The sequence below is a fragment of the Phytophthora sojae genome (genome assembly GCF_000149755.1).
Source record: "Phytophthora sojae unplaced genomic scaffold PHYSOscaffold_1, whole genome shotgun sequence".
NCBI classification, from domain to species: domain Eukaryota; phylum Oomycota; class Peronosporomycetes; order Peronosporales; family Peronosporaceae; genus Phytophthora; species Phytophthora sojae.
In genome coordinates this window covers 6,261,704-6,286,392 of record NW_009258115.1, presented here as the reverse complement: position 1 = coordinate 6,286,392, position 24,689 = coordinate 6,261,704, and the positions used below count along the sequence as shown (strand labels likewise).

The window sequence follows — 24,689 nt, the reverse complement described above, 5'->3', positions numbered from 1 at the left end:
AATGAGAGATGGCGGCGGCAACTCGCCGCGCTTTGCGCTTGGCGCCAAGGCCCCCTACTTCGCGGCAGTCACCGCTCCAAGCCGCGGCTATATCGCTCGAGGTTTGAACCGAAGGAGACCTACCCCGCCGCGCCAAACGCTTTTTCCTCTGGCCGCGCCTTCTCGACCCGGATTGGCTGGATTCGCGTCATTTGCTTTTGGAGGACGAGGATTGGCGGAACCGTTGACAGCGGAGACCGCTGAGTGGCCCTCAGCGGAGCCCAAGCGCGCGAAAAACAAACGCGGGCGCCCACCCATGCCGGAAGCTCATTCCCAAATTCTCCCTCAAGCAAAGAAGAAGCAACCATGGCCCGTACCAAGCAGACCGCCCGCAAGTCCACCGGTGGCAAGGCCCCGCGCAAGCAGCTCGCCACCAAGGCTGCTCGCAAGTCGGCCCCCGCCACGGGCGGCGTCAAGAAGCCGCACCGTTACCGCCCCGGTACGGTCGCTCTGCGTGAGATCCGTCGCTACCAGAAGTCGACGGAGCTGCTCATCCGCAAGCTGCCCTTCCAGCGTCTGGTGCGCGAAATCGCCCAGGACTTCAAGACTGACCTGCGCTTCCAGGGCTCTGCTGTGCTCGCCCTTCAGGAGGCCGCCGAGGCCTACCTCGTGGGTCTGTTCGAGGACACCAACCTGTGCGCCATCCACGCCAAGCGTGTCACCATTATGCCCAAGGACATCCAGCTGGCCCGCCGCATCCGTGGCGAGCGCTCGTAAGTTGCCTGTCCGCAGCTAACTAGCTTTCGCTGCTGAGCTAGTGCGCACCGCAGTGTGTGCGCTAGCTCGTCTTCTGTCGTCCTAGCGTCGACACTTTCATTCTGGTGTTTTTTAACACCACCCTTTTTGAAAGAAAACACAACGATGTGCTGTAGAGCTAGTCAAGAAGAGTGCTTACACCATTTTCTAGTGATGATAGCTGTCACTAAAGTCTAAAGTGTAAAGCCCGATGGCCAGCACTAGTGGTAGTACCATTATCAACTCGTTTACTCCGCGTGCTTCTATGAGCACTTCCATCTCACAGCATGTAAAGACGTCTTGAGAGGTACCCCTCGCAATTTACACGGCGCTTCCGCTTGTAGATGCTCAACCTCATCCTTCCTTACCATTAGTAGTATCAAATGAAGCTGTAAACGTTCTCCTGCCCTTGATGCCGCACTCCTTGTTCTTTTTCGTCTGTTGGTGTCCTCTCTCCAACGCCAGTCTTGCAGCCGCACCACGTCTTCGACTTTTACGATGTTCCCCACACACTCCCTGCGGTAAATATTTAAGTACTGTTGCCTTGGGGTGCGTGGCTTTTTATATCGAGGAGTGAGAACGTGTATTCTTGACAAACTGTTTCGAAAGTGCCAAGGTGCTGAAGTTTAGCTTTGGCGCAGAACTTTGTTGCAACAAGTCTGACATGGCCGATTTAAGTGGGAACTTACAAACCAGCATGTGCGCACCACAACATCGCTAACCTTAAAAACACTACCTTTGCTGCAGCTACCGCCGCCTTCTTGTTGTTGCCACACTTCACACTACAAAGATAGACGTGTTATCGGTACGCTTCCCTACAATCGCTACGTTAAACAAAGGCTGCAGACACATTTCTTAAAAAAGGGTGGTGTTAAAAAACACCAGGGTTGAAAAATCATCCTGCGATCATCGCGTTAAGCGACTGCAGGATGAAGGATGTCAGGAGACGCTTAAGCGGACGTGAACTTGGTCACGGCCTTCGTGCCCTCCGACACGGCGTGCTTGGCCAGCTCACCGGGGAGCATGAGGCGCACGGCCGTCTGGATCTCGCGGCTGGACAGCGTCGACTTCTTGTTGTAGCGCGACAGCTTGCCGGCCTCCGAGGCAATGCGCTCGAAGATGTCGTTGATGAACGAGTTCATGATCGACATGCCACGCTTGCTGATGCCCGTCTCGGGGTGCACCTGGCGCAGCACCTTGTAGATGTAGGTCGAGTACGACTCAACGCGCTTCTTGCCCTTGCCCTTGCCGGACTTGGCAACCGTCTTCGCGGCCTTCTTCGAGGGAGTCTTCGCCATTGCTGTTGGTAGGGGAGGAGGGTGGAGAGAACGAGTCAAATCTCGGAATGGCGACTTCATGCAGCGCTGGCCGTGCACCACAAGCGCGGGAAAATTGCTCAAATTTGGGCGGGCTTTGCGCCGGATAATCGCCGGATAACTGGTTTTCCGCTCGGGGCTCGCTTGGCGCACGATGATTGGCGGAACTCACATCACTTCAATTTCATTGGCGGAAGGCCGAGGGAAAGGGCTAGTAATCGCACACGAAAGGTAATGCCTCCGAACAGTAGCCCCTTGTGTTCCGCACATGAAGATGGTGTGGCGCACACAGCGTCAGATCTCCCTGCCCTCTTGAGCCACGCGGCTGATACTCGATCTAGGAATCCGAGCTAGCCAGAAGCGACTGAGCGACAATGAAGCTAGGGGCGAGCCAGGACACGTACGCCGCCGGGGGCGACTCCGGCCGCGGCAGCTCCGGCATGACCATCTCGTCCGTGATGGCGGACATCAAGGAGAAGTTCAAGAACGACGAGGAGGACCAGGGTATGCGGCCGGAAAGACCGGCGGCTTCATCTTGCGCCCCCTGGCCGGGATCTCCCTCCCTGTCGGGCGCTCCCCCCCATTGAGTTTGACTATTGACCCGTTATGTACTATTCCCCCCACTGCGTTCGTGCTGCAGTGTCGCCGTTCCAGGGCCTGGACAAGGCCACGGTGCTGCAGGAGACCAAGATCTTCTCGGACGCCAACACCGTGACGCGCCACCCCAAGAAGTGCTGCCAGCTGATCACCAAGCTGCTGCACATCCTCACGCAGGGAGAGCCCTTCACCAGCGCCGAGACCACGGCCGTCTTCTTTGGTGTCACGAAGCTCTTCCAGTCCAAGGATGCCAACCTGCGACGTATGATGTACCTGTTCATCAAGGAGGTGGCTGAGGCCACTGCTGCCGACGAGGTACGTGCTGCCCACATGCATACATACATTGCGAAAGGTAGAATGAAGGACATACACTGACGGTAGTTCCTGTTATCAGGTTATCATTGTGACCCAGAGTCTGACCAAGGATATGAGCTCCGACGTGGATCTCTACCGTGCCAATGCCATTCGTGTGCTGTGCCGTATCATTGACGTACGTGTTGGCCACTGCGACGGCGGTGCCTGTGAGATGGTAGTTGTGCGGCGACTCATTTATGGTGATTTGTTGTTCTCATGTACGACAGGGTTCCATGCTGAACGCCATTGAGCGCTACATCAAGCAGGCAATTGTGGATCGCAACGCTCTGGTGGCTAGTTCGGCACTGGTTTCGGGTATTCACCTGATCAAGAACAACCCGGAGATCGTGCGTCGCTGGGTCAATGAGGTGCAGGAGGCCGTGAACTCCACGAACGACATGGTGCAGTACCACGGGGTTTCGCTCCTTTATCAGATTCGGCAGCACGACAAGCTCGCGGTTTCCAAGTTCATTACTCAGCTTCAGAAGACGAACCTGCGCTCGAGCCTGGCGACGTGTCTGTTGATCCGTTACACGGCGGCTCTCCTGCGCGAGAACGCCAACGGCCAGGATGCCGCGCCGCTTTATGCGTTCCTGCAGAAGATGCTGCGTCAAAAGAACGAGGTACGTTTGTCTGGAACCATTAATGGTGGCCGTCAGCAACACATTAGTTGGTTGAAGTCACAATTTAGGCTGACAACTGTTATTCATGACCCGGTAGATGGTTATCTACGAGGCCGCGAAGGCTTTGTGTGCGCTGCCCGTGGACGCGCGCGACCTGACGCAGGCCATCGTCGTGCTGCAATTGTTCCTGGGCTCCTCGAAGCCCACCCTTCGTTTCGCTGCTGTGCGGACGCTCAGTCAGGTGGCGTTGACCCAGCCCATGCTGGTGACGCGCTGCAATGAAGATATGGAGGCGCTTATCTCGGACTCAAACAGATCCATTGCTACTCTTGCTATCACCACTTTGTTGAAGACAGGTACGCTGCAGCTATGCGATGGTGCTGTAACCGAGCTGACTATGCTGGCCGTAATGGATCTGTATTAACCAGGTGCCGAGTCCAGCGTGGATCGTCTGATGAAGCAAATTTCTACGTTCATGGGCGACATTGCTGACGAGTTCAAGATCGTTGTGGTGGAGGCTATCAAGAACCTGTGCTTGAAGTACCCTCAGAAGCACCGTGTGCTGCTCAATTTCTTGGCCAACTTCCTGCGTGAGGAGGGTGGCTATGAGTTCAAGAAGACGATTACGGACGCTATATTGTTCCTGATCGACCGTATTCAGGAGTGCAAGGAGACTGCGCTGCTCCACCTGTGCGAGTTCATCGAGGACTGCGAGTTCACGCAGCTGTCGACCAAGATCCTGCGTGTCTTGGGCCAGAAGGGCCCCACCACATCGGCACCGGCGCGGTACATTCGTTTCATTCGCAACCGTGTTATCCTGGAGAACGCACCTGTGCGTGCGTCGGCCGTTTCAGCTCTCGCCCAGTTTGCGATTCGCGTTGCGTCGCTCCGGACTAGTGTCTCGTCCCTGCTGCAGTGCTGCAAGCTTGACGACGACGATGAAGTCCGTGACCGCGCCACCATGTACCTCGCCATCCTGGAGGGTGACGAGGTGACCAGCCGCACCCTTCTCGTGGAGGACTTCCCTATGAGCGTTGTGGCTTTGCAGAAATCCATTGACCAGTATGAGCTGCGCCCCATGGATGGCCCGCTTACGTTTGATGGGTTGCCGCACGTTGAAGTTGTTGAAGACGTGGCTGAGGCCAACACGAACGATGCCGAGGCTGACAATGAGACCGTCCAGGCCGACGTCGCACCGGAGCCCCAGGATGTCGCGAAGGAGCTGTACACGGTACGCTATCTTTACCTGGATTGGCATGGTCGCAAAAAGTATCTGATTTGTATGCTAATCCTTGTTTTATGCAGATCCCCGAGTTCGCCGAGCTTGGTGCTCTTTTCCGTTCGTCCAAGCGCTTGGAGCTTACGGAGGCCGAGACAGAGTATGTTGTCAGTTGCACGAAGCACGTGTTTGCTCAGCACATCGTGCTCCAGGTATGCCCAACGCCATTGCTTCCTGTTTATATTCCGATATGAAGCATTTCTGACGTTACTTCTCGCGATAATGTCAACAGTTCAAGGTGCTCAACACGGTCAGCGACCAGCTTCTCACAAACGTGAACGTTGGCTTTGTGATGGAGCCCGAGGACGTGTGGCAGGTGCACTCGGTTGTCCCACTGGACAAGCTGGCTTACGGCAAGACGGGCTCGTGCTATGTCTGCCTGCAGTACACTGGCGATGGAGTTTACCCCATTGTTCAGCTTGCTAACGTCGAGGTACGTCAATCCTGGGATTGCATCTTCGGTGCCGTTGGTAGTGACATTTAACATTCTATGTTTGTGTTATATAGTTGAAGTTTAAGGTACACGAGGTGAACCCGTCATCTGGCGAGGTTGAGGATGATGGCTTCGACGAGGAGTACCCGATGGAAGACATTGAAATTGGCGCTGCGGACCTGATGGCTAAGGTTTCCGTGAATGACTTCCGCTCGGCCTGGGAGCACATTGGCGACGGCGCTGAGGTTAAGGGCAGTTATGGTCTCAAGTATAAGAGCCTTGTGGAGGGTGTCGCGGCTGTCATCGACAACCTCGGCATGCAGCCTTGCGAGAACACAGCCGTGCCGCAGCCCAAGGCCAAGGCCCACATTCTGCTACTGTCGGGCGTGTTTGTTGGTGGCGTGAAGGCGCTAGTGAAGTCGAGAATATCGCTGGATGAACAGAGCGGCAGCATGATTCTGCAGGTACGATGCGATCTGGAGAAATATCCTATCGTAGCATCTTCTCACCGATATTGTTTTGTGCATGCATAGATGGCCGTGCGTTCGGAGGCCGAGGAAATCAGTCAAACCATCATGGACTGCATTAGATAAAGAGCCTGTGCGTTACATCGTCGGATGTGCCCGGCGCGAGAGTGAAATACGACGTGGTACTGCTTGTGGAGAGAAACACGAGCGCACGTTGCGGTGAGGGAGGGAGCAAGTGAGGCAGAAGACAGGATGAGAAACAACACGATTAGCGAGGCTAGATGCTTGCAATCACTACTTTCTCTCAAAACAAAAATGGACTGTGTTTGTGATTGATCCATCGGGTTGACAGCATCAATTATGACTATGAGGTGACATCCAACAGACCCTCGGACCACAGACGCAGCAGCATTCCACGCACCGCAGTCTCGTCGCTAGCGTCTTCCGCAAGCTCCTCAACCGAAACACCAGGAACGGAAGCGGACGACGCGTAGAGCTTCATGAGCGCAGGAGCAAGTTCTCCCGGGAATACGATGCTCTTCGGTTGGGGCGGCATCTGGCCAAATGCAGCACTGGAATCGTCCTCCTCGTCGCTCTCATTGTCGCCATCCTCGTCATGGTCCCCATCATCACTGCCTTCCTCTCCACCCTCGCCATCTTCGCTACCATCATCGTCTTCCTGTTCCTGTTCCTTTCCTTCCTCATCTTCGTCACCGCCATCGCAAGTGCACAAACCCATGTGATGCCGCCGACAGTTGTGCAGCGAGTAGTATACGGCAACGAAGGCTTCCTTCGCTTCATCCTCGCCCATCGACAAGCGCACGTGAGAGCGGTTTTTGAATCGAATGGCCACATTGCTGTCTAGCGGACTAGAACCAGCCTCGCCATCGTTGTTGCTCTGCCCAGGAGGAGGCAGGCGGTTCGCAAACACATCCAGCGCCGCCTCGTCAGCAGCCTCCTGCAAGTCCTTGTCGCTAACGTGCGTCGCAAGCTGACCAACAAGCTTTTTGCACGCCGCAGCGAACTTCTTCGCCTCTGCAGAATCAGTCGGGAATTGAGTGCCCATGTAACTCAGGTAGCCGACAGGGAGTCCCTTACGGAACGCGACGTCTGAGTCGAACGCATGACGAATGACGCGAGGCAGCGCAACTTCCAGGAAGTTGGCCCAGGTGTTGTGCTGGTACACCGAGATGGTCACGTGAGTCGAAAACTGCTTATCGTCCGTGCATGCCTGGTGCACGATGCCGCGCGGGAAGTACAGCAAGTCGCCTTCCTCGACGGTAAGCTCCATCCACGGCTCACCAATCTGGTCAGCAGCGAGATCCGAGCTGTGTTCTCCTGCCAGCTCCACCAGCGGGCGGTAAAGCTTCCACTTCTTACGACCCTGCGTCTGCAGCACAAACACCTCCACGTCATCGTGATGCGGCGCCAGCGCCTGCGAGTTCGCCGGGGTCAAATACGCGCTGGCCCCTGCCAGACCACCGAAAACCTCCTCGAACGCCGCGTTGAGCTCGTACAGTCCATCCGCGTAGCGCTGCGGCTGGTAGAACTGGCAGCTATAGCCTCTGTCCAGCAGACTGGCAACCTGGCGGCTCGTGGCGTGGCCGTTCGAGTCCTCGCCGTCGAAGTTCTCGCGCTCCGAGTTGACGTATCTACAGACTGTCAGGTCCTTGCCGAAGCCCATGTGCTGCTGCTTCTCCATGACCTTGAGCATCTTCTTGCGGGAGAAGAGGCCGCTGCCGAACAGCTCACCCTTGTCCGCCTTGCGCACGTGCAGCGGCTTCTTCTCGAAGTACTCGGACTTGAACATGTCCAACGACATGCCTCCCAGCAGCTTGGTCAGCGTGCTCCCGGCCCACTCGCGGCTGCCCTTGACACTGCTCACGCTCGCCATCGCAGCTGAAGCTGTCGCAGCCGAAGTCTTGGTTGCATCCTTCTTTTGCTTCTTGCTGGGCTCGGCAGCAGCGTCGTTGGCGCGGCGCTTGGCGCGACGAGCGCTCTGCTTGGTGCGGCTCATGGTCCACTCGATTCAAATTTCGATTCTGACGTTGCAGCTCCAGCAGCTCGATTTGGTGTGCGGAAACACCAAATAGCATTACAGCTGTGCGTGCATTTATCAGCACTACAAATTGGCATGAAGCATAAACGAGAATAATTTTATAAGGTACACAATAACTCAATATCATCAAGTAGTGTAATCGTTTTACATGAATTATGCGTTTCCGGGTCTAATTCGAAAAATTGCAATCACGGTACGCTATTTTTGTGTACAAACTGTGTAACAGTTTCGACCGCGCGCGCTGCACGACCGACCCGCGCCAAACTGGCGCATCGCAGGCGAGGGAGAGGTCATGGCGGACGGCGCTCAGCAGGCCGCGTCGATGGACGTGCACGCGTCCGCTCTTGCCATGCTGGCGGAAAGTAGCGTCGCCAGGTGCGCTCCTCCTCGAATGTGTCTTGCCTATTGCTTCTGCTATGAAGCTGACCTCCCAATTAATTAATTTCCGGTCCAGGACGCCGTCGCGCGCGGAAACGACGGCGCAGACAGAAGACAAGCAGGAGGACGTCGCTGCCGTGGAGTTGCAGCGTGTGCAGGCGAGGCTGCAGAAGGCTCGCGCCAGGATGGGCGCGTCGCTGGCGGAGATCCCGACCGGTCGCGAGTACGACTCGCCACCAGACGCTTCGGATGAACCCGCGTACGACGCGCTGGAGAAGGCGTACAACTCGGCGTTCTTGGTTCATCCACCTGCGGAGACTAGAGGTGTGCAGACTGCCCAGCGTTTGGCACGAGAAGAGAAGGCGGAGTATGCTGCAGCTTCAATTAGAATTGCATTGGCTAGTGAGCTGTTGTGCTAATTAAGTCGGGGATGTTTCTGTGTTGGTCTGCAGGCATCAAGATGAGAAGAAGGTTGCAAATACGGACGACGTGAGCAAGGTATGTTGCTGTTGCTGTTGCTGCTGCTGTTGTGTATTGTATTAAAGCATGCTGACGTGTTGTGGATCCTTGCCCTTCTTCAGTCTGCAAGCGCTGATCAAAACCTTCAGTACGTTGTTTGAAAAATGAGATTGGAATATAGTTTGCTGTCTACTAACTGTGATTGATTTACCCGTTTCCATTACACGATTCAGGCAAGTTGGAACGTTGAAAAGCATGTGCCTCTCTACACTAAAGCAAAATGGTGGATCTAGTGAGGAGACGGATGTGCCTATGGGAGATGCTAACGAGAAGGGGGCGAAAGTGACTGCACGGGATCCTGGATCTGGAAGCAATCCCTCGTCAGGTATTATTGGAGACGGAAGGAAGATGCCAGCATCGCTGCCGGCACAATCACTGGCGACTGCTGCGTCTCCACCGCAGTCGCCATTGTCAGCCTATCATCAAACCTCGAGCGAAGACGGATTTCTTTCAACGCCCGAGGTGAAAAGGGAGCGCCGTCTTCTGGATTTGAAACCCGAGATGGTCGATGAAGCCCGAGTTGAGCGAGCAGACAACCTTTCGCTGAATGAATTCCTCATCTCGGAACTGGAGGTATATTGCTCCCGTTTGCTAGGAAAAGGGCTGGTTGATAATGGCCTGTCGGGTATCAGTGACCTCGCTTGGATCACCAGCCTTCAGCTATTCCAGGATCACCGCCGAGCGTTGATGGACTTCGACGACGAGTGGAAAAGGTAGTGCATCAACCTGGTTGTTGCTTTTGATAAAAGTGACTGACTCTGAGTGTGTGTATGTACGTGTAGGTCACATGCTGACAGTCGCCAGGGATATACGCCAGCAAAATCCTCCAAGGAGCTGCCAGTGGCACCTTCAACCACCTCTACGAATCCCTTTCAGCAAATAACTGGCAGCTCTGCCCCCATAAATGAATGGACAACGCTTTTGAATGGCGTAAAAGCTTCCAGTACGAAAGCCACCCCATCGACATCATATTCGCCGAACGGGACAAGTGAAGGAAGCGCGGATTTATTTATCTCCTATGAGCGAGGGTCAAATGGAGTTGTCGTTACCGGAGACAGTTCCTATGAGGAGCGCCTGCAGGTAAGCCGAAGCGTGTGAGTGACAACTCGAATTACACTACTAATCATTTTACTGTTTTCGTTTTACATGCACACCAGATCAGTGCATTTATGACCCAGATTGCATCAGTCCAAAGCACATCAGCATTTTACGTTGTAGTTGCTGCTGGCTCTGACCTTGAACAATGGGAGAAGGCACTCTCATCAAGGGAACTTGTTCAGCTGTATCCGTATTGGGGCAGAAAAGAAGACCGACAGAACCTACTGCAATTGCTGAGCAATGAGTACTTCTCCAGCCGTAAGCTGTCAGCGCACGTCCTTCTCACCAGCTATGAAGTTTTCATGGAGGATATCGCGATCGTGACCTCGCTTCAGTGTCAGCTCAGTGTAATTGATATCCCTGGCCAAGGTACCGATCGGATTGCAGCTATTTGGGGACAGTTGCTTTCACTGCGATGTCGTCAGCGATTGCTTCTGTGCCACTCGTCATTCGAGGTCGATGCGCGAAAGTTGCTCCATTTTCTCGTTCCTGAGTTGTTTAGCACTCGGCGAAAGCTGCTGGTAAGTGTTTACGCGATACTCGTTGCTACTCTGGTTTGGGACTGACGTTGATCTTGTTTTGGAATTTGGCAGGCATGGAATAGCGCAGCTCTCCATTCCGAGCAAATTCGTGCAGTATGTGACGTCGTGAAGGCGTTTACGATCGCCACAAAAGTAAACAACTCCGCTGCATTCATTTCGAAGGTGGAATCGAGTACCAAGGTCAATAGCAAACGAGAAATGGTTGCCATGGATGCGCTTGACAAGCAAGGTATCGTAAGGGCAATAGAGCCTTCTATAATGGTCCCGATGAAGCGGGTATTGGTGAAAAAATCCCGAAGACGTACCACCGGACACATTCCTGCCAAGGTAACGGACCTTTTTTTCTTCTGGGGTTTCTTACAATGCTCGCGCTAATGCTTTTTTTGTCTTTTGTTTTATGGTGAACAAAGGTTCCTTCTCTCAATACACCACCGAACGAACTCGATTCGCAGCTCTCAATCAAGGCACCGAATGCTGTTGTAAAGAAGCGACGTGGAAGTGATAGCATGCATGGTTCCCGTCAACGGGTTGGGCGTTGTGGAAAATGTGCAGGGTGTTTGACCGAGGACTGTATGAAATGTGGCCATTGTCAAGATATGAAAAAGTATGGTGGGCCAGGTCTTCGCAAACAGTCATGCAAAAACCGCAAATGCTTGAATCCGAGGATCTGGGGTTTGGCGAGCCGCAAGAGAAAACGCAGCAAGACAAAGCGCACCGACCCGAAGGGCGATTTGGAAATGGATGAGGACGGCTCTGTTGCGTACTCGTCTGTGGAAAGTGACGGGGAGTCTGTTTCGACCGCTACGTATGAGTTTGGCGATTCGGATGACGAGTCATTTCAATATTCTGATGCCACAACGGATTCTCCGCGTGACTTGTTACTACCAGCCAGTGATACGCTTATGAGTGACCACCTGACTCTCAGCGATTTAAGTTCACGCTCGGGATCTGCACGCTCCCGTGTGGTTCGTTGTGGAGAGTGTGAAGGATGCCACGCACCTGATTGTATGAAGTGTCCTCACTGTCTTGACATGAAGAAGTACGGAGGACCCGGTCTTAGAAAGCAGACATGCAAAAATCGCAAATGCAACGCACCCAAGGTCGTCGTGCTGAATCATGCCAAGGGCGGTCAGTTTGTGGACGAGATGGGAAACGTCGTGTACAGCGGTCTAAACGACAGCAACTTCCCTGGATTCTACGAGGCCCCCGATACGCCAGATTCATCTGCTGCTGCTGTGTCTCCGAGAATTGGATTTAAATCGGTTTTGCCTCCCGTTATTCGAGAATGCGAGCTCTTTGTGAAGCCTCGGCTCGAGTTTCCGTGCAAGGAATGTGCTGATGAGTTTAGCTCGCAGCTTTTGCTCGACTTTCACGCGCGTGTAGAGCATTCACAACCAACCGCCGAGGATGCTGCGCTACTTTCGTTTGAGCGCAACGCAAGCAAGCTGCTCACGCGTCCGATTTATCAAAACGCCATGCTCAACGCCCGCATCAAGCAGCAAGAGAACAATCCGCTGGGATACGCAAAGCTTGAGGTACGCTGTCGATCGCGTTGGGGTTTAGTCGGCAACCACTCTCAGTATTTTTTCTTGTTTTCTTTCATGACAGGGTCGAGATTTCCAGTACTTCTTCATCGAGCCGTTCGTCGTGCTTGGACGCATGGAGCCTCGTTGGTGCAGTCTGTACAGGGATCTGGGCTTTCAGAACCTTAAGGGTCTCGCTGCGGGTGACGTCGATTGCCACGTGGGCAACGACAGCATGATCGCGACGACGCACGCGGTGATCTCGTGGGACGCGCGCCTCAAAAGCTTCGTGATCGAGTGCCTGAGCCTGCGAGCGCCGATCTCTGTGAACGGCCGTGAAGTCAGCTTTTCGTCGCCTCCAGCGGCGCTGAGCAGCCGCAACCTGGTGCAGATCGGGTCAAGCGTCTTCTACTTCCTGCTGCCGAAGGCGTCGAAGGCGAGTACCGCCGTTGAAGGAAATACTGCCTCACAGGCGTAAGTCGGCGCAGCGATATCGTCGATGAAGATGAAGGAAGTTGAAGTGGTTGCAACTACTAAATATACTTGATTAAAGTAAAGGACTGCTTTAACGGGCCGAAAAGCTGGAACAGATTCCAGAATTTTGTCCAAATTACCATAAACAGGGCGAAAATAGACCTGCCAGATTTTGGATCTGGAACGGTCCAATCAGCGCTGCTGGCCAGTGGTTGGCTCGTGTGTGCGCGCCAACGGGCAGCGACGAGCACACTCAGATCGGTCCCCAGCAGCGCAGGCAGGCCCCGACAGCAGCAGGAACTCAGGCAACATGGTGGTCGCAGGCATCGACATCGGCACGACGCACGGCTGCGTGGGCGTGTGGCACAACGGCAAGGTGAACATCATCGCCAACGACCAGGGCTTCCGTACCACGCCCGCCTACGTGTGCTTCGAGGGCGAGGAGGTGATCGTGGGCGACACGGCCGTCAACAAGCTGCCGTCGCACGCCGAGAACACCATCTTCCACCTCAAGCGCCTGCTGGGCAAGGCCCACGCCGACGTGGCGGACCGCGACTTCGTCAAGGAGTGGCCCTTCGACATCACGGCGGGCGCCGACGGCGTCGCCCAGGCCGAGACCCAGCGCAACGGCGAGAAGCACCCCGTGTCCCCCGTCGAGTTCATGGCGCTGCTGCTGCAGAACCTCAAGGATCTGGCCGAGGACTTCACGGGCGAGAAGCTCGAGCACGTGGTCATCAGCAAACCGGCGCACACGGACGACTCGTACACGGAGCTGCTGGACGCCGCCGCCAAGAAGGCCGGCGTCAACGTGCTGACGTACCTGAGCGAGCCCCTGGCCGCGGCTATCGCCTACGGCCTGGACGAGGCCGCCAACAACGCCAAGCCCGAGTACGTGCTCGTGTTCGACATTGGTGGCGCCACCCACGACGTGACCCTCCTGAACGCCGACAAGGGCCTGTTCGAGGTGGTTGCCAGCAAGGGCAAGGACACCCTCGGCGGTGAGGACTTCACGGCCGCTGTGTTCGAGCACTGCGCCAAGTCGTTCCTCCGCAAAACCAAGCTGGACGTCAAGACCAACCAGAAGGCCTCCAGCCGTCTCCGCATTGCCTGCGAGGTTGCCAAGAAGACGCTGTCGACGCAGACTCAGGCCAACATCGAGGTGGACACGCTCATGGAAGGCGAGGACTTCTCGCTCAAGCTGTCGCGCCCCCGTTTTGAAGAGCTCATCACCGACTACGTGCACGAGACGATCACCGAGATCGAGGCCATCTTGGAGGAGAACGAGCTCGAGAAGGAGGACATCGACCACATTGTGCTGGTCGGCGGCTCCACCCGCATCCCGCTGGTGCAGAACCTCGTCAAGAAGTTCTTCGACGGCAAGAACGTGCACACGCAGCTGTCGCCCGACGAGGCTGTGGCCTACGGTGCCACCATCGAGGGTTCGGGCCTTGCTGAGCTCGTGGGCGTCCCCGCGCCCAAGAACCCGCTCAACATGGTGAACGTGGTGCCGCTCAACCTGTCGGTGGCCCTGGCCAATGGCAGCGTGTCGGAGCTCATTCAGCGCGACACCGTGCTGCCGGCCACCGCCACCGAGCTGTTCACGACCTCGGAGGACAACCAAGAGGCCGTGTACCTTCAGATTTACGAGGGCCAGCGCCTCATGGCCAAGGACAACACCCTCGTGGCGCAGCTGAGCGTGGCGGGCATCACGCCGCTGCCCAAGGGTGACGCCGAGATTGAGGTGACCTTCACCGTCAGCACCAAGGGCGTCCTCACGGTCACCGCCTCGGAGCGCAAGGCCGGCAAGAAGTCGCTCGAGGTGACCCAGGACTCCAAGCGCCTGACGCCCGCCGACGTCGCCGCCATCGTCAAGAAGGCCGAGGACGCCGCCGACGAGGACGACGAGCTGCTGGGCGAGCTGGAGGACGCCGAGGAGGCCGCCGAGCTCGAGGCCGCCGCCCCGGAGGTCGAGGCCGCCAGCGCCCCTGTCGTGCCCGTCGTGCCCACGCAGGACCTAGACTAAACTACAACTCACTAATCACCTTGCACACAAACACAATGCAAGCCACGCTATTTGTTCCTATTGTGTCTCTCGCCATGTACGTACCATACATGTGCTTTCCATCGGCGTCTTACCTGCATGTGCCATCCGGGTCAAGTACAGTATCTGCCACGTACTACCACGATTCTATTGGCTGAAATAAGCAGCCGGATCTGAAAGCGCAGTCCAAAAAGTCTCGGTCAAAAAGCCAGGCAAGCCATCATGGACGACGACGTCAAGTCCGCGGCCAACGCCATGAATGTACGTGACGCTCAGCGGCCTGTGGCCAGCTTTGGTCTGTTCAGATGCATGTCTGCTTCGTCTTCACGGCTCTGACGTCTCTAACGGCCGCTCTGTTTGCTGCCTGCTGCGCTATTCGCTCCAGGATCGAGGCGCCGACCTGAACTTCGGTAGGCGACACGTGAATTAGATGAATATATGCGCATATTTACTGGGTTATGTGGGTATTAACTGCTGTGTGTGTGCTGTGGCTTGGTGCAGAGGTGTCGGTGGTCGAAGGCGATGAGCTGGAGGACGGACTCATGTCCCCGAAGGTTAGGGACACGCTCATGGGCACCAAGAAGGCTCCGTACGGAGAAGACGACAAGCCTGCACGCCCCATGGGGCTGTGTGGATGCCTCTCCTTGGCCTACTACCAACCGGTACGTGATGTTAGGGATGTGTAGACTGATAGAGGTGACTCGAGCTTCTCATCTCTCTCGCTGCAGTACTTTGATGTCGACACCACGGACGTCCAGCAGCGGTTGATGCGAGCGCTAGTGCCGTTCAAGAAGGACCCGACGTTCGCAGAGCTGGCGCTGCAGGCTCCTGACGCGTACGGCCCGTTCTGGCTGTCTACGACGCTGATCTTCTGCTTGGCCTCGTGCAGCAATGCCGCATCGTTCCTGGACTATGAAGGCAACACGGACGAGTGGTCGTATGATTTCAGCCGCCTCGCGTCGGCGTACACCCTAGTGGAGATTTTCCTACTTGGGTTGCCGATGCTCATCTGGCTCGTGGGCAAGTACTTTCAAGTGCCCATGACGCTGCTCTTCCTCGTGTGTCTCTACGGCTACTCGTCTATCATGTTCATCCCGGCTGCGGTAAGCTGCACGTATCTTTAGTTTTTTGTTGCTTCCCAGAGTCTGACTAACGCGCTTGAGTTTCTCTCTATGTGCGTAGATCTTGTGCGTTTCTCCGATCGACGCGATGGATTGGGTAGTGATGCTACTGGCGATGGCGTGGTCGCTCTTCTTCCTGTTGAACAACCTGTGGCACGTTATTTCGGAGCACCTGACGAAGGAGAAAATGCTCCCAGTGCTGGCAGTCATCAGGTACGCTCACCATTTGCCTAGGCAAGTAGTTTGGATGCGTACTAACTAAGTCCTCGCGTGGTTCTTTGACTTTGGCAGTGGAGCGCACATGACATGGGCTATCCTCATGAAGCTGCTCTTCTTTTAAAGCGTCAACTGCTTTCGTGGTGTGCGTGCATAAAAAACTGAATACGAGCTCTCTTTGTATCATGTTCAGTCTTGTTGTATCATTTCATTTTTATTCGACATGCACATGACATTTAAAATACCATGACAAACCACGAAGCACTAAACATGGACACAAAGCTCCCACACCCATCTAGGTTGGGCTACACGATCCGGACCTCCTCTTCCTCGTCGCTGTCTAAGCCCATTCCGCCCTCTGCATCCAGCATCAGTTCCCGCTCGTCATCAGGATGTGCGGCAAGCTCCTCGAAATCGATATCCTTGCCGATGGTTGCCGGTCTGTCCGAGCGATTCCTGAACAAAAGGGGGAGAGTAACCGCCATCAGTAAGAAAAACAGGAATTACCATAAGTTACAACGACGTACTTGAGGAAAATGGCTAGTCGGACGTATTGCACAGCATTGCGCAGCGCCAGCACTGAGTCTGCCGCGACTTCCTCCAGCTCACCAAGCACGCCTTCCTCGTTAAAGTACATGGCGACGGACACCAAGCTCATGACTGCAACAGCATCAAAGCCACATTTCGTTAGCACAGGTGCACGCACCACCAGAACTGCCGATCCCAAGAAGACTCAGCGTCAAACGCACCCAACGCGACAAGATCGAAGATGTTACACCACTTGTGCCAAAACCTCTGCAGTTTTCAATACATATGAACACCAGTGTAAGAAACCAGCATCACCACCACGACACCAAAACTTCGACAGCCACATTTGCGCACCCTCTTGAACGCCATCATCCGCAGCAGCACCTCGAACACCAGCAGCGCGCTGACGATGATCTCCAGCGAGATGAACACCACCGATGACGGGCTGCAAAAGACAACACAGTAACACAATAAACATTCATTAAACCCATGCCCACCCAAAGAAGCATCAGTCGTGAATCTCCGCACATTTTCCAGTTGTTCATGCCGGTCTGCCATCACACAATACGCCACAGCTATACGTTAGAGCCCCCGTAGATGATAAACTGGCAGTCAAAGTGGCTGGCTGACTACAGTCAGTGGCTGTGCAGCAGCTCGAATCGAATCGACTCACCCACACGACGCAGACGAGGCTCGAGGCGATCATGAAGAAGTACACGAGGCGGTAGAAGCTCGAGAAGTAGAGCCGACTAGACACCGTCATGAGGTACTCCTTGCAGCCGATGTGCGACGGCGATCCCGGCGCCGTCGCGCCCGGCAGCTTGGCGTAGCCGTTGGAAGCCTTCATCCTCGGTCAAGTCCGTGCCTGGATTCCTCTCAGGCTGATGTTGACCAGCTGAGACTCTCAGCTGGTCAACATCAGAGAAGGATCGAGATTGGCCAAAAATAAACGAATCAAATGCGCCTTTGCTGGCTCGAACGGATCAACTGAAGAGATCGATTGCCTGGACACCCGGCTCAATGCTCAATCGTTCAGCGCGATAGATGCTTATGATTTACAAGTTGTAGATCTTCACTGGCGTCACCATGGCCCCAATGAAGATCACTTGTCCCAAGGCCGAAATTTGGACTAGCCTCGGTACAGCACCTCGTCTGGGCTGTCGAAGAGGAAAATGATTGAATGGAGTGACACCGAGCAGCGCCTGTGTCGGGTCAGTTTGCCTTTGACGACGCGTGCTCCTCGAGCGAAGCAGTCACAGCCGGCAGAACACCACGCGTGAACCACTCAAAGTGTTACCTTGCCCACGCATAGAGCATTTGGCTGGCCCGCGACTGGCGCAATCCAAGCCATGTTACACGTTGAAGTTGCAGTCATAAGGTGTCACCATCGTGGGACGACCGCGGGCAGCGTGACTTGCAAGTGCTACTAACCGCAGGATGCCATTCACGACATTGTTGGGCTCTGTACGACGTGATTGCGGGGGCAAGGTGACCAGGATTCTGCCTGACCCCTCTGCTGCTGGGGCTGCTCAGCGATCACTTTGGAATTTGCTCCGCCTGGCGCACTGCAGCCCAGGACTCCTCTTCAACGATGGTTTTCCGTCACACGTACTTCGCCGTCACCGCCCTGCTTGCTTCCGCAGCGATCCTGGCTTCAGCTACGGCTGAGTCGATCTGCACGCTCAGCGACTCCGAGACCTGCGCCGTCGACAGCCTCACCCCTTCAGACGACGATGGCAGCGTCCTCATCTACCCCGGAGGCTACACCCGCTGCGCTTTTGACGACTACACGGACTCGGTGACGACGTTCTCGACGAACTCCACGTACTTCTTCCAGGTATTCCCAAACACGAACGCGGACAAGTCCAAGCTCATGATCTTTTTCCAGGGCGGCGGGGCCTGTGCAGACGAAGACACGTGTGCGTTCGGCCTGCAGTGCTCATTGGGAGCGAGTGCGACGTTCACGACCGCTGCAACTTCCAGCAGTGCCGGTGTGCTGGACCGGTCGCTGGCGGACAACATGTTCAAGGACTGGAACATCGTGTTCATCCCGTACTGCACCGGTGACATCCACATTGGCAATCGAGTCAACGCAGCCTATGAGAGCGGTATTGAGGTTCTTCTGGGCAACACTCAGTGTCTCGGCCTTGACTACGCGACGCACATGAACGGGTACAACAACACCATGGCGGTGCTTGACTGGGCGATCGAAAACTACCCAGAAGTCGACGACCTGATCGTCGGCGGGGAGAGTGCTGGCTCGCTCGGTGCTCAAGTCCACAGTGCCAAGATTGCTGACATGTGGGACGTCAAGTCCAAGGGCACCCGCTTCTCGGTGCTAGCGGACAGCTACGTCGGCGTCGTCCCCAAGGACCACCCCGCTGCAGAACTGCTGGTGACTTACGGCGCATGCACCAACGACTTCGGTTTGTCCGAAGATATCGTGGCGGCTTGTGAAGCTGGGACGGCGACCACCATCGAGATGATCGAGGCGTTGCTCGAAGCGCAACCTGAAGGCAACTGGCTGTTCATCGACAGCAAGGGAGACAAGACCCAGCGGTACTTCTACGCGCTCGTGGATGAGGGTATCCTCGGCTACCCGTTCTCGGATCTGATCTTCGAGGAATACTTTTTCTCCAACATGAGCGCGATCACTGATGCGTACCAGACTGTGAGCTCCAGAATCACGACCTTCTACGTTGAAGGCACGAAGCACGTCTTCCTAGCCGACTCGAACTTCACGAGCTACGAAAGCGACGAGGGGTTGCTGCTCGGCGATGTCATCAACGCCTGGCTGGTCTCGAACTCGAGCTTGAACACGGGCGCCACCGCGGAACCGACAACTGGAGCTCCAAGCTCGACAACCGCCACTCCTGGTGCAACCACAAACACTACTCCGGGAAGCGCAAGTGCCACGACTTCGCCTAGTGGTACCTCATCTCCCACCGCCACTTCATCGCCAAGTGCATCGTCTCCTTCAGCCACGACGACCTCGCCCAGTCCGACGACCACGGCGCCGCTCGCTTGTTAAAATGAGTCTATCATAGCCTAGACTGTCTAGGAGCGCAGACAAGTAGTACTACTACTGTAGTAGTATCCGATACGCAGGAATACCGAATTGTATGAGTCTGTCCATTTCGTTTGTAGTTCCTGTTAGCGTGTGACTCCATCGACACAAGTCTGTATCATTCGACCCACAGATTGCACCTCGTGACCGTAGGTATCCCTGTACGAGGTGCATGTACTACCGGTAGTAGAAATTTTCTGCAGGGAAGCCTGCACGCGGCTGAGCTTGGCGGTAGCGATTTCCAAACACCGGCCATTGCGTAATAGTGCAACCCGCGCTTGCAGCTTCAACACCAATTCACGTGTGCATCTCTTCATGATCCTTTTTTGCGTGCCTTCCTGTTCCTATGTGGGCGGGCAAAAGGTTTGATGCAACAAAGTTGAAGTTATCGCTGGACAACTTCAAGGAGCCACCTTGATACATGCAGAACCCGTTTAACAACGTAGCGCAAGCGTCCGTGATGTGTCCACTGGACACTATCCAGGATCCTCATCTTTTGAGCCTTCTCTCGGTGGGGAACCCCCCAACGCTCGTCGCCGTCTTTCACTTCTCAATCTGCCGCGACGTCCCCGCACCAATCTCGACCCCATGCGACTCGCTGCCGCCACTCTGCTCGCTGCATCGGCAGTCGTGACTTGGGTCACCGGCGAGTCCATTTGCACGCTCAGTGACTCGGAATCCTGCGCTGTCGAGAGCCTCGCCCCCTCCGAAGACGATGGTAGCGTGCTCATCTACCCTGGAGGCAATACTCGCTGTGCGTTCGACGACTACACGGACTCGACGTTCACGTCCAACTCGACCTACTTCTTCCAGGTGTTCCCCAACTCGAATCTGGACAAGTCCAACTTGATGATTTTCTTCCAAGGAGGCGGGGCCTGCACCGACGAAGAAACGTGCTCATTCGGGATGCAGTGCTCGCTGGGGGCTAGCGCGACACTGACAACCTTCGCAACTTCCAGCAGCGCTGGAGTTCTCAATCGGTCGATCTCGGACAATATGTTCAAGGACTGGAACATCGTGTTCGTGCCATACTGCACTGGAGACGTCCACGCCGGCAACAGGATCCTGGCTCCTTACGAGAGCAGCATCGCTGAGCTGCTCGGAGAGCCCCAATGCCTTGGACTGAACTACACCATGTACCTGAACGGATACAACAATACCCAGGCAGCGTTGGATTGGGCGCTCAAGAACTACCCGGATGTCGACAACCTCATCGTCGGTGGCGAGAGTGCTGGCTCACTCGGTGCACAACTGCATAGCGCCCACATCGCCGAACTATGGGACGTCAGTGCCAAGGGTACGCGCTTCTCTGTCATCGCGGACAGCTACGTTGGGGCGGTTCCGGCCAACCACACCGGCTCCGAGTCGTTGCACTTTACCGGGGTATGTGACGTTAACCTCGGCATGCCTGCCAATGTGATAGCGGACTGTGATGCCGAGACGGCGACCACCACGGAGATGACGGAGTCGTTGATCGAAGCGGAACCCCAAGGCAACTGGCTGTTCATCAACAGCAAGGGAGACCTGACTCAGCGATACTTCTACGCATTGCTGGAGGAGGGCATCGAAGGCTACCCGTTCACTGATCTCGTGTCGGAAGACGACTTCTACACCGACATGAGCGCCATACTGGATGCTTACCAGTCCATCAGCTCGCGCATCACGACGTTTTACGTCGAGGGAACGAAGCACGTGTTCTTAGCTGACACGAACTTCACGAGTTACGAGAGTGACGAGGGGTTGCTGCTTGGCGATGTGATCAACGCGTGGCTGGTGTCAAACTCGAGTCTGAACTCAGCCAATTCGACGACCGAGACGACGGCTGCGCCTTCCACCCCGTCCACTTCTGCTAGCACGAGTTCCCAATCCGGATCGCCAGCTTCGACCACATCAGGATCGTCGACAACAACGTCAAGCACAAGCGCGAGCACAACGACGATGGCCACAACTCCTTCATACTGTTAAGTGCTTAATGAGCTGCTCGGTTGGAGGCCCAAGGTATCACAACAATATGTCAAACCAGAATTTCATCCTGTTCATTCATGAATTTGTATCTTTATCAGTTGTTGGTCCGACTGGGGGCGAGTTAGACAGCCCTCTCGGCCAATTTCTCAGCTGGGGTCTCGGGTTCCTGTAGCTTGGCTTCCTTCGTCTTCGGCGGGATGCTAACAACACGCTTGCCGCACACAGAGTAGTGGTAACCCGGCTCAAAGCGGTCCGCCGTATTCGTACGGACCAGGACGAGCACGACGAAACCAATGCAAACGATCACGAAGATGACCTGGATGTTGTCGATGTAGGCCTCGCCGATAGACATGCCGTCGGCCACCTTGTCGTTGTACGCGTTGTTGAAGGTGATGCCGCCGACAACGGCGCCGAACGCCAAAGACGTAAGGATGATGCCGTGTAAGGGTCCGACATTGTACGCACCAAACATGTCCGTCACTAGAGCCGGGATCGTACCGAGGCCGCCGCCGTAGCTGGACGTGAGCACGAAGATCTCGATGACAAAGAACGTGAAGCTTTCGTGGCGGATGACCGTAGGCAACGACCCGATCACGATAATCTGAGCTCCCAGCGTGAAGTAGTACAGCACCTTGCGCGCGAACGTCTTCTCCATTTTGAAGTACCGCACCAGGAAGTCCGAAATGGACGAGAAGGCGAGCCGACCGCAGCAGTTGAAGACGCTGTTGATAGACACAATGTCGGAGGCCGTGTTCGCGCTCTTGTTGAAGATGTCTGTGCACATACTCGACAAGCGGGACAACACGATGACGCCGAAGAGCTGGTTCGCGAAGAACATGATGTACATGAAGATGTAGTCGGGTGTAAATACAGCTTCCTTGAGCGTGTAGGGCTTGATGAAAGGCTTCGAGGCGTCCACGGTCTCCGGCTTGTCCTCAGTCGTGGGAGTCTGGACGGTCTTATAAGCAGTGCTCAGCTTTTCCTCCAGTGCTTCGCTCTCGTCGACAGCGTTGCCGTGGATGTTAAGACCATGGATCGTGTAGTCCGCAGGCGGCACTCGAAGAACCAGAGCTGAGGAATACATGGCAGCGCTCATAACGGCACCGATCAGGATGAACATCCAGGGGAGCCCAACCGCATCAATGGTAGGCAGGTACACCTTGCTCCAGACGACAGATCCAGCACCGGAACCAGCAACAGCGAATCCGGCAGCCGTACCGCGGTAGTCGGGGAACCACTTCTGCAGCGTCGACACGGGCGAAATGTAGCACATGCCCAAGCCAATCGCGGTAATGATGCCGTATCCGATGTAGATCCAGGCAATTGACTTGTACTGACAGCCGAGGGCCGAGACGATGTGGCCGACCATGATGAGCGTCGTGCCGATGGAGACAGCCCAACGAGGCCCCTTCCGCTCAATGGTGGGCCCCAGAATCGCTGCCGCCGTTCCGAAGACGCCCATTGCAATGTAGAAGGTGTTCACAGCACGACCCTTCTTGGCATCGCCGTAGACGGCCAGGTCGATGGGGTGGTTGAGTACCGACCAGGCGTAGATGCAGCCAATGCAGAACTGCACGACGAAGGCAGCGACGAACAGGTACCAGCGCGAAAACGTGAGTTCCAGCATGACTGGCGGTTGGAGAGCTGCGCGTCGATAGATCAATTCCAAACTGAGCGAAGCCGTTCGGACCTCGACTGGCCTCGGCAAAACCATCGACGCCGAGATGGAATAGCCGAGCAAGCTCTGCCTCTCTGTACATGCTGCGCGCGGATCCTGCACCGATCGGGCGAGTGCTTCAACCACACTGGCTACATACTACTATATGTATGTATTTATGTATTTGTGTTGTACAGTCCCCATTTCAACTCTTCCTAAACAAAATTAATCACCTTTGTAGTGATGCTACATGTGCTGTGGAGATCCAAATTGCTCTGTCAACTTCTTGTTGAACTGATGAAAATGCAATTGACTCTTACCGATTACTTGCCGAAGTATTACTGTAATTGTTCGAAGTACATTTGTAGAATGCAGTGAAAGGCGAAGGACCTAAAAACAGGGAACCGCCACTCGAATGACGTTCGATGGGAGGAGCAACGCGTTGCCGACGACGACGGCGGCAGCAGCAGCGACTTGCGACCGGATTTGCCATTTGGTCTTAGCGCAGGATGGCTGCGGGACAGCACCATGCGAGCTGCAGCCAGGCAGCGCCAGTCGTTGCATCATGCCACGGCGAGCGTGTGCTTGGCAACAACGTCCGGCTTCAAGCTTCCTGCAGTGAAGGTACCTTCGCGAATAAAATCGGCGAGCAAAATCGGATGCAGCGGTCCAATTCACACAAATAGGGCATGAAGGCGCGAGCAACACGCGGCCCGACACAAGAGGGGCACGCAGGTTCCCGCTTCTTGTCGTTGTTGTTGCAACGGGGACTCCACCGCGGAGTGCGTGGCGCTGAATCAGCGCCGCTGATTGATCCTTGTTCCCTTCAGTTCAAATTTCGGATCGCTTCGCTTACCGATTTCATTCCTTTCCGGTACACTTGCATCTTGAATCTTGAAGCAACCCTGCAAACACACGTGTGTGTATGGAGTGTTTCCGTGCGCCCTCTAAAGATCGTCGTCTTCAGACTTATCGAATAAATACAATTACCCCATCGCAATATTGCACAGTACTGTGCCACACTTAGTAGAACGCATTCGATATTGATGAATCCACTCACTGTGTATACTGTTTGGGCTAACACTTCAAGTGGTTGGTGGTTAACATGTGAAAGCAGGTCGTATTAATACTGAGATAGCTAGTGTACCGTATGCTGCTACGCAGCCGGCACAGGATTAACGTTAATTTGGTGTCGCATGAAGCCGTGCGTGTAACGCATGCGTTTAAGTATCCATCATATATTGAAATATTATGAAAGTAAACTTAATATGTAATCTGAATAATTACCTGGTCGGTCTCTATCAATGAAGAAGCATCAATCGCATCAAGTTTCATTTGAATCATTTCCAGTTCTCACACCTGAAGACGCAGCAACACCAGGGTGAATTTACAGCACGAAGGTAAGAATAGTCGTCTGCTTGGGAGGGCGTTGCTGCAGCTTCTAACTTGCTTGTATTTGTTTATTAAAACAGCGCGGAGGCAAGAAAGCAAATTGATATTATCGTAAGTGTGTTATTGAACTTAAAAGTCTGATTATCTGGTAGATGTGGATGCTCATAATATAAAAGCACAGCGCGGGCGACTGGTGCGCCGCAAGTGCGGCGCGCCTAAGTCGTGTGCACTGTGCGTTTATCTGTTTTGTTTATTTTTGCTATCTC

General features: G+C 55.0%; 11 protein-coding genes across 11 annotated transcripts; 7 read left to right on the top strand and 4 right to left on the bottom strand.

The window, feature by feature from the left end:
* Positions 1-345: 345 nt before the first annotated feature.
* PHYSODRAFT_476994 (hypothetical protein) lies at positions 346-756 on the top strand (the record flags this gene model as incomplete). Its single annotated transcript, XM_009517378.1, has 1 exon — positions 346-756. The coding sequence occupies one exon, from the start codon at positions 346-348 to the stop codon at positions 754-756; it is 411 nt and encodes a 136-aa protein (XP_009515673.1).
* A 968-nt stretch (positions 757-1,724) lies between these two features.
* On the bottom strand, positions 1,725-2,072 carry PHYSODRAFT_473259 (hypothetical protein; the record flags this gene model as incomplete). Its single annotated transcript, XM_009517377.1, has 1 exon — positions 1,725-2,072. One exon carries the CDS (start codon positions 2,070-2,072, stop codon positions 1,725-1,727), a length of 348 nt encoding a protein of 115 aa, XP_009515672.1.
* Positions 2,073-2,464: 392 nt separating this feature from the next.
* PHYSODRAFT_537097 (hypothetical protein) lies at positions 2,465-6,154 on the top strand (the record flags this gene model as incomplete). The annotated part of the gene is made up of 10 exons (XM_009517376.1): positions 2,465-2,594; positions 2,731-3,002; positions 3,082-3,177; positions 3,269-3,664; positions 3,762-4,020; positions 4,093-4,895; positions 4,970-5,095; positions 5,176-5,376; positions 5,451-5,840; positions 5,910-6,154. The coding sequence occupies 10 exons, from the start codon at positions 2,465-2,467 to the stop codon at positions 5,967-5,969; spliced, it is 2,733 nt and encodes a 910-aa protein (XP_009515671.1). The 3' UTR covers positions 5,970-6,154.
* Positions 6,155-6,207: 53 nt separating this feature from the next.
* On the bottom strand, positions 6,208-7,860 carry PHYSODRAFT_473010 (hypothetical protein; the record flags this gene model as incomplete). The annotated part of the gene is made up of 1 exon (XM_009517375.1): positions 6,208-7,860. One exon carries the CDS (start codon positions 7,858-7,860, stop codon positions 6,208-6,210), a length of 1,653 nt encoding a protein of 550 aa, XP_009515670.1.
* A 2,108-nt stretch (positions 7,861-9,968) lies between these two features.
* PHYSODRAFT_471162 (hypothetical protein) lies at positions 9,969-12,440 on the top strand (the record flags this gene model as incomplete). The annotated part of the gene is made up of 4 exons (XM_009517374.1): positions 9,969-10,418; positions 10,491-10,766; positions 10,850-11,974; positions 12,048-12,440. 4 exons carry the CDS (start codon positions 9,969-9,971, stop codon positions 12,438-12,440), a joined length of 2,244 nt encoding a protein of 747 aa, XP_009515669.1.
* A 306-nt stretch (positions 12,441-12,746) lies between these two features.
* PHYSODRAFT_552116 (hypothetical protein) lies at positions 12,747-14,459 on the top strand (the record flags this gene model as incomplete). The annotated part of the gene is made up of 1 exon (XM_009517373.1): positions 12,747-14,459. The coding sequence occupies one exon, from the start codon at positions 12,747-12,749 to the stop codon at positions 14,457-14,459; it is 1,713 nt and encodes a 570-aa protein (XP_009515668.1).
* Positions 14,460-14,680: 221 nt separating this feature from the next.
* PHYSODRAFT_284255 (hypothetical protein) lies at positions 14,681-15,992 on the top strand. Its single transcript, XM_009517372.1, has 6 exons — positions 14,681-14,738; positions 14,863-14,887; positions 14,979-15,139; positions 15,206-15,580; positions 15,660-15,811; positions 15,890-15,992. Exons 1-6 carry the CDS (start codon positions 14,700-14,702, stop codon positions 15,936-15,938), a joined length of 801 nt encoding a protein of 266 aa, XP_009515667.1. The 5' UTR covers positions 14,681-14,699; the 3' UTR covers positions 15,939-15,992.
* A 127-nt stretch (positions 15,993-16,119) lies between these two features.
* On the bottom strand, positions 16,120-17,189 carry PHYSODRAFT_474346 (hypothetical protein; the record flags this gene model as incomplete). Its single annotated transcript, XM_009517371.1, has 6 exons — positions 16,120-16,270; positions 16,342-16,474; positions 16,564-16,609; positions 16,697-16,787; positions 16,871-16,893; positions 17,016-17,189. The coding sequence occupies 6 exons, from the start codon at positions 17,187-17,189 to the stop codon at positions 16,120-16,122; spliced, it is 618 nt and encodes a 205-aa protein (XP_009515666.1).
* A 663-nt stretch (positions 17,190-17,852) lies between these two features.
* Positions 17,853-19,373, top strand: PHYSODRAFT_471748 (hypothetical protein; the record flags this gene model as incomplete). The annotated part of the gene is made up of 1 exon (XM_009517370.1): positions 17,853-19,373. A coding segment is annotated over one exon (1,521 nt), but the record flags the coding sequence as incomplete, so codon positions are not given.
* Positions 19,374-19,997: 624 nt separating this feature from the next.
* On the top strand, positions 19,998-21,382 carry PHYSODRAFT_322060 (hypothetical protein; the record flags this gene model as incomplete). Its single annotated transcript, XM_009517369.1, has 2 exons — positions 19,998-21,182; positions 21,263-21,382. The coding sequence occupies 2 exons, from the start codon at positions 19,998-20,000 to the stop codon at positions 21,380-21,382; spliced, it is 1,305 nt and encodes a 434-aa protein (XP_009515664.1).
* Positions 21,383-21,495: 113 nt separating this feature from the next.
* PHYSODRAFT_260353 (hypothetical protein) lies at positions 21,496-23,001 on the bottom strand (the record flags this gene model as incomplete). The annotated part of the gene is made up of 1 exon (XM_009517368.1): positions 21,496-23,001. One exon carries the CDS (start codon positions 22,999-23,001, stop codon positions 21,496-21,498), a length of 1,506 nt encoding a protein of 501 aa, XP_009515663.1.
* Between the last annotated feature and the right edge of the window lie 1,688 nt (positions 23,002-24,689).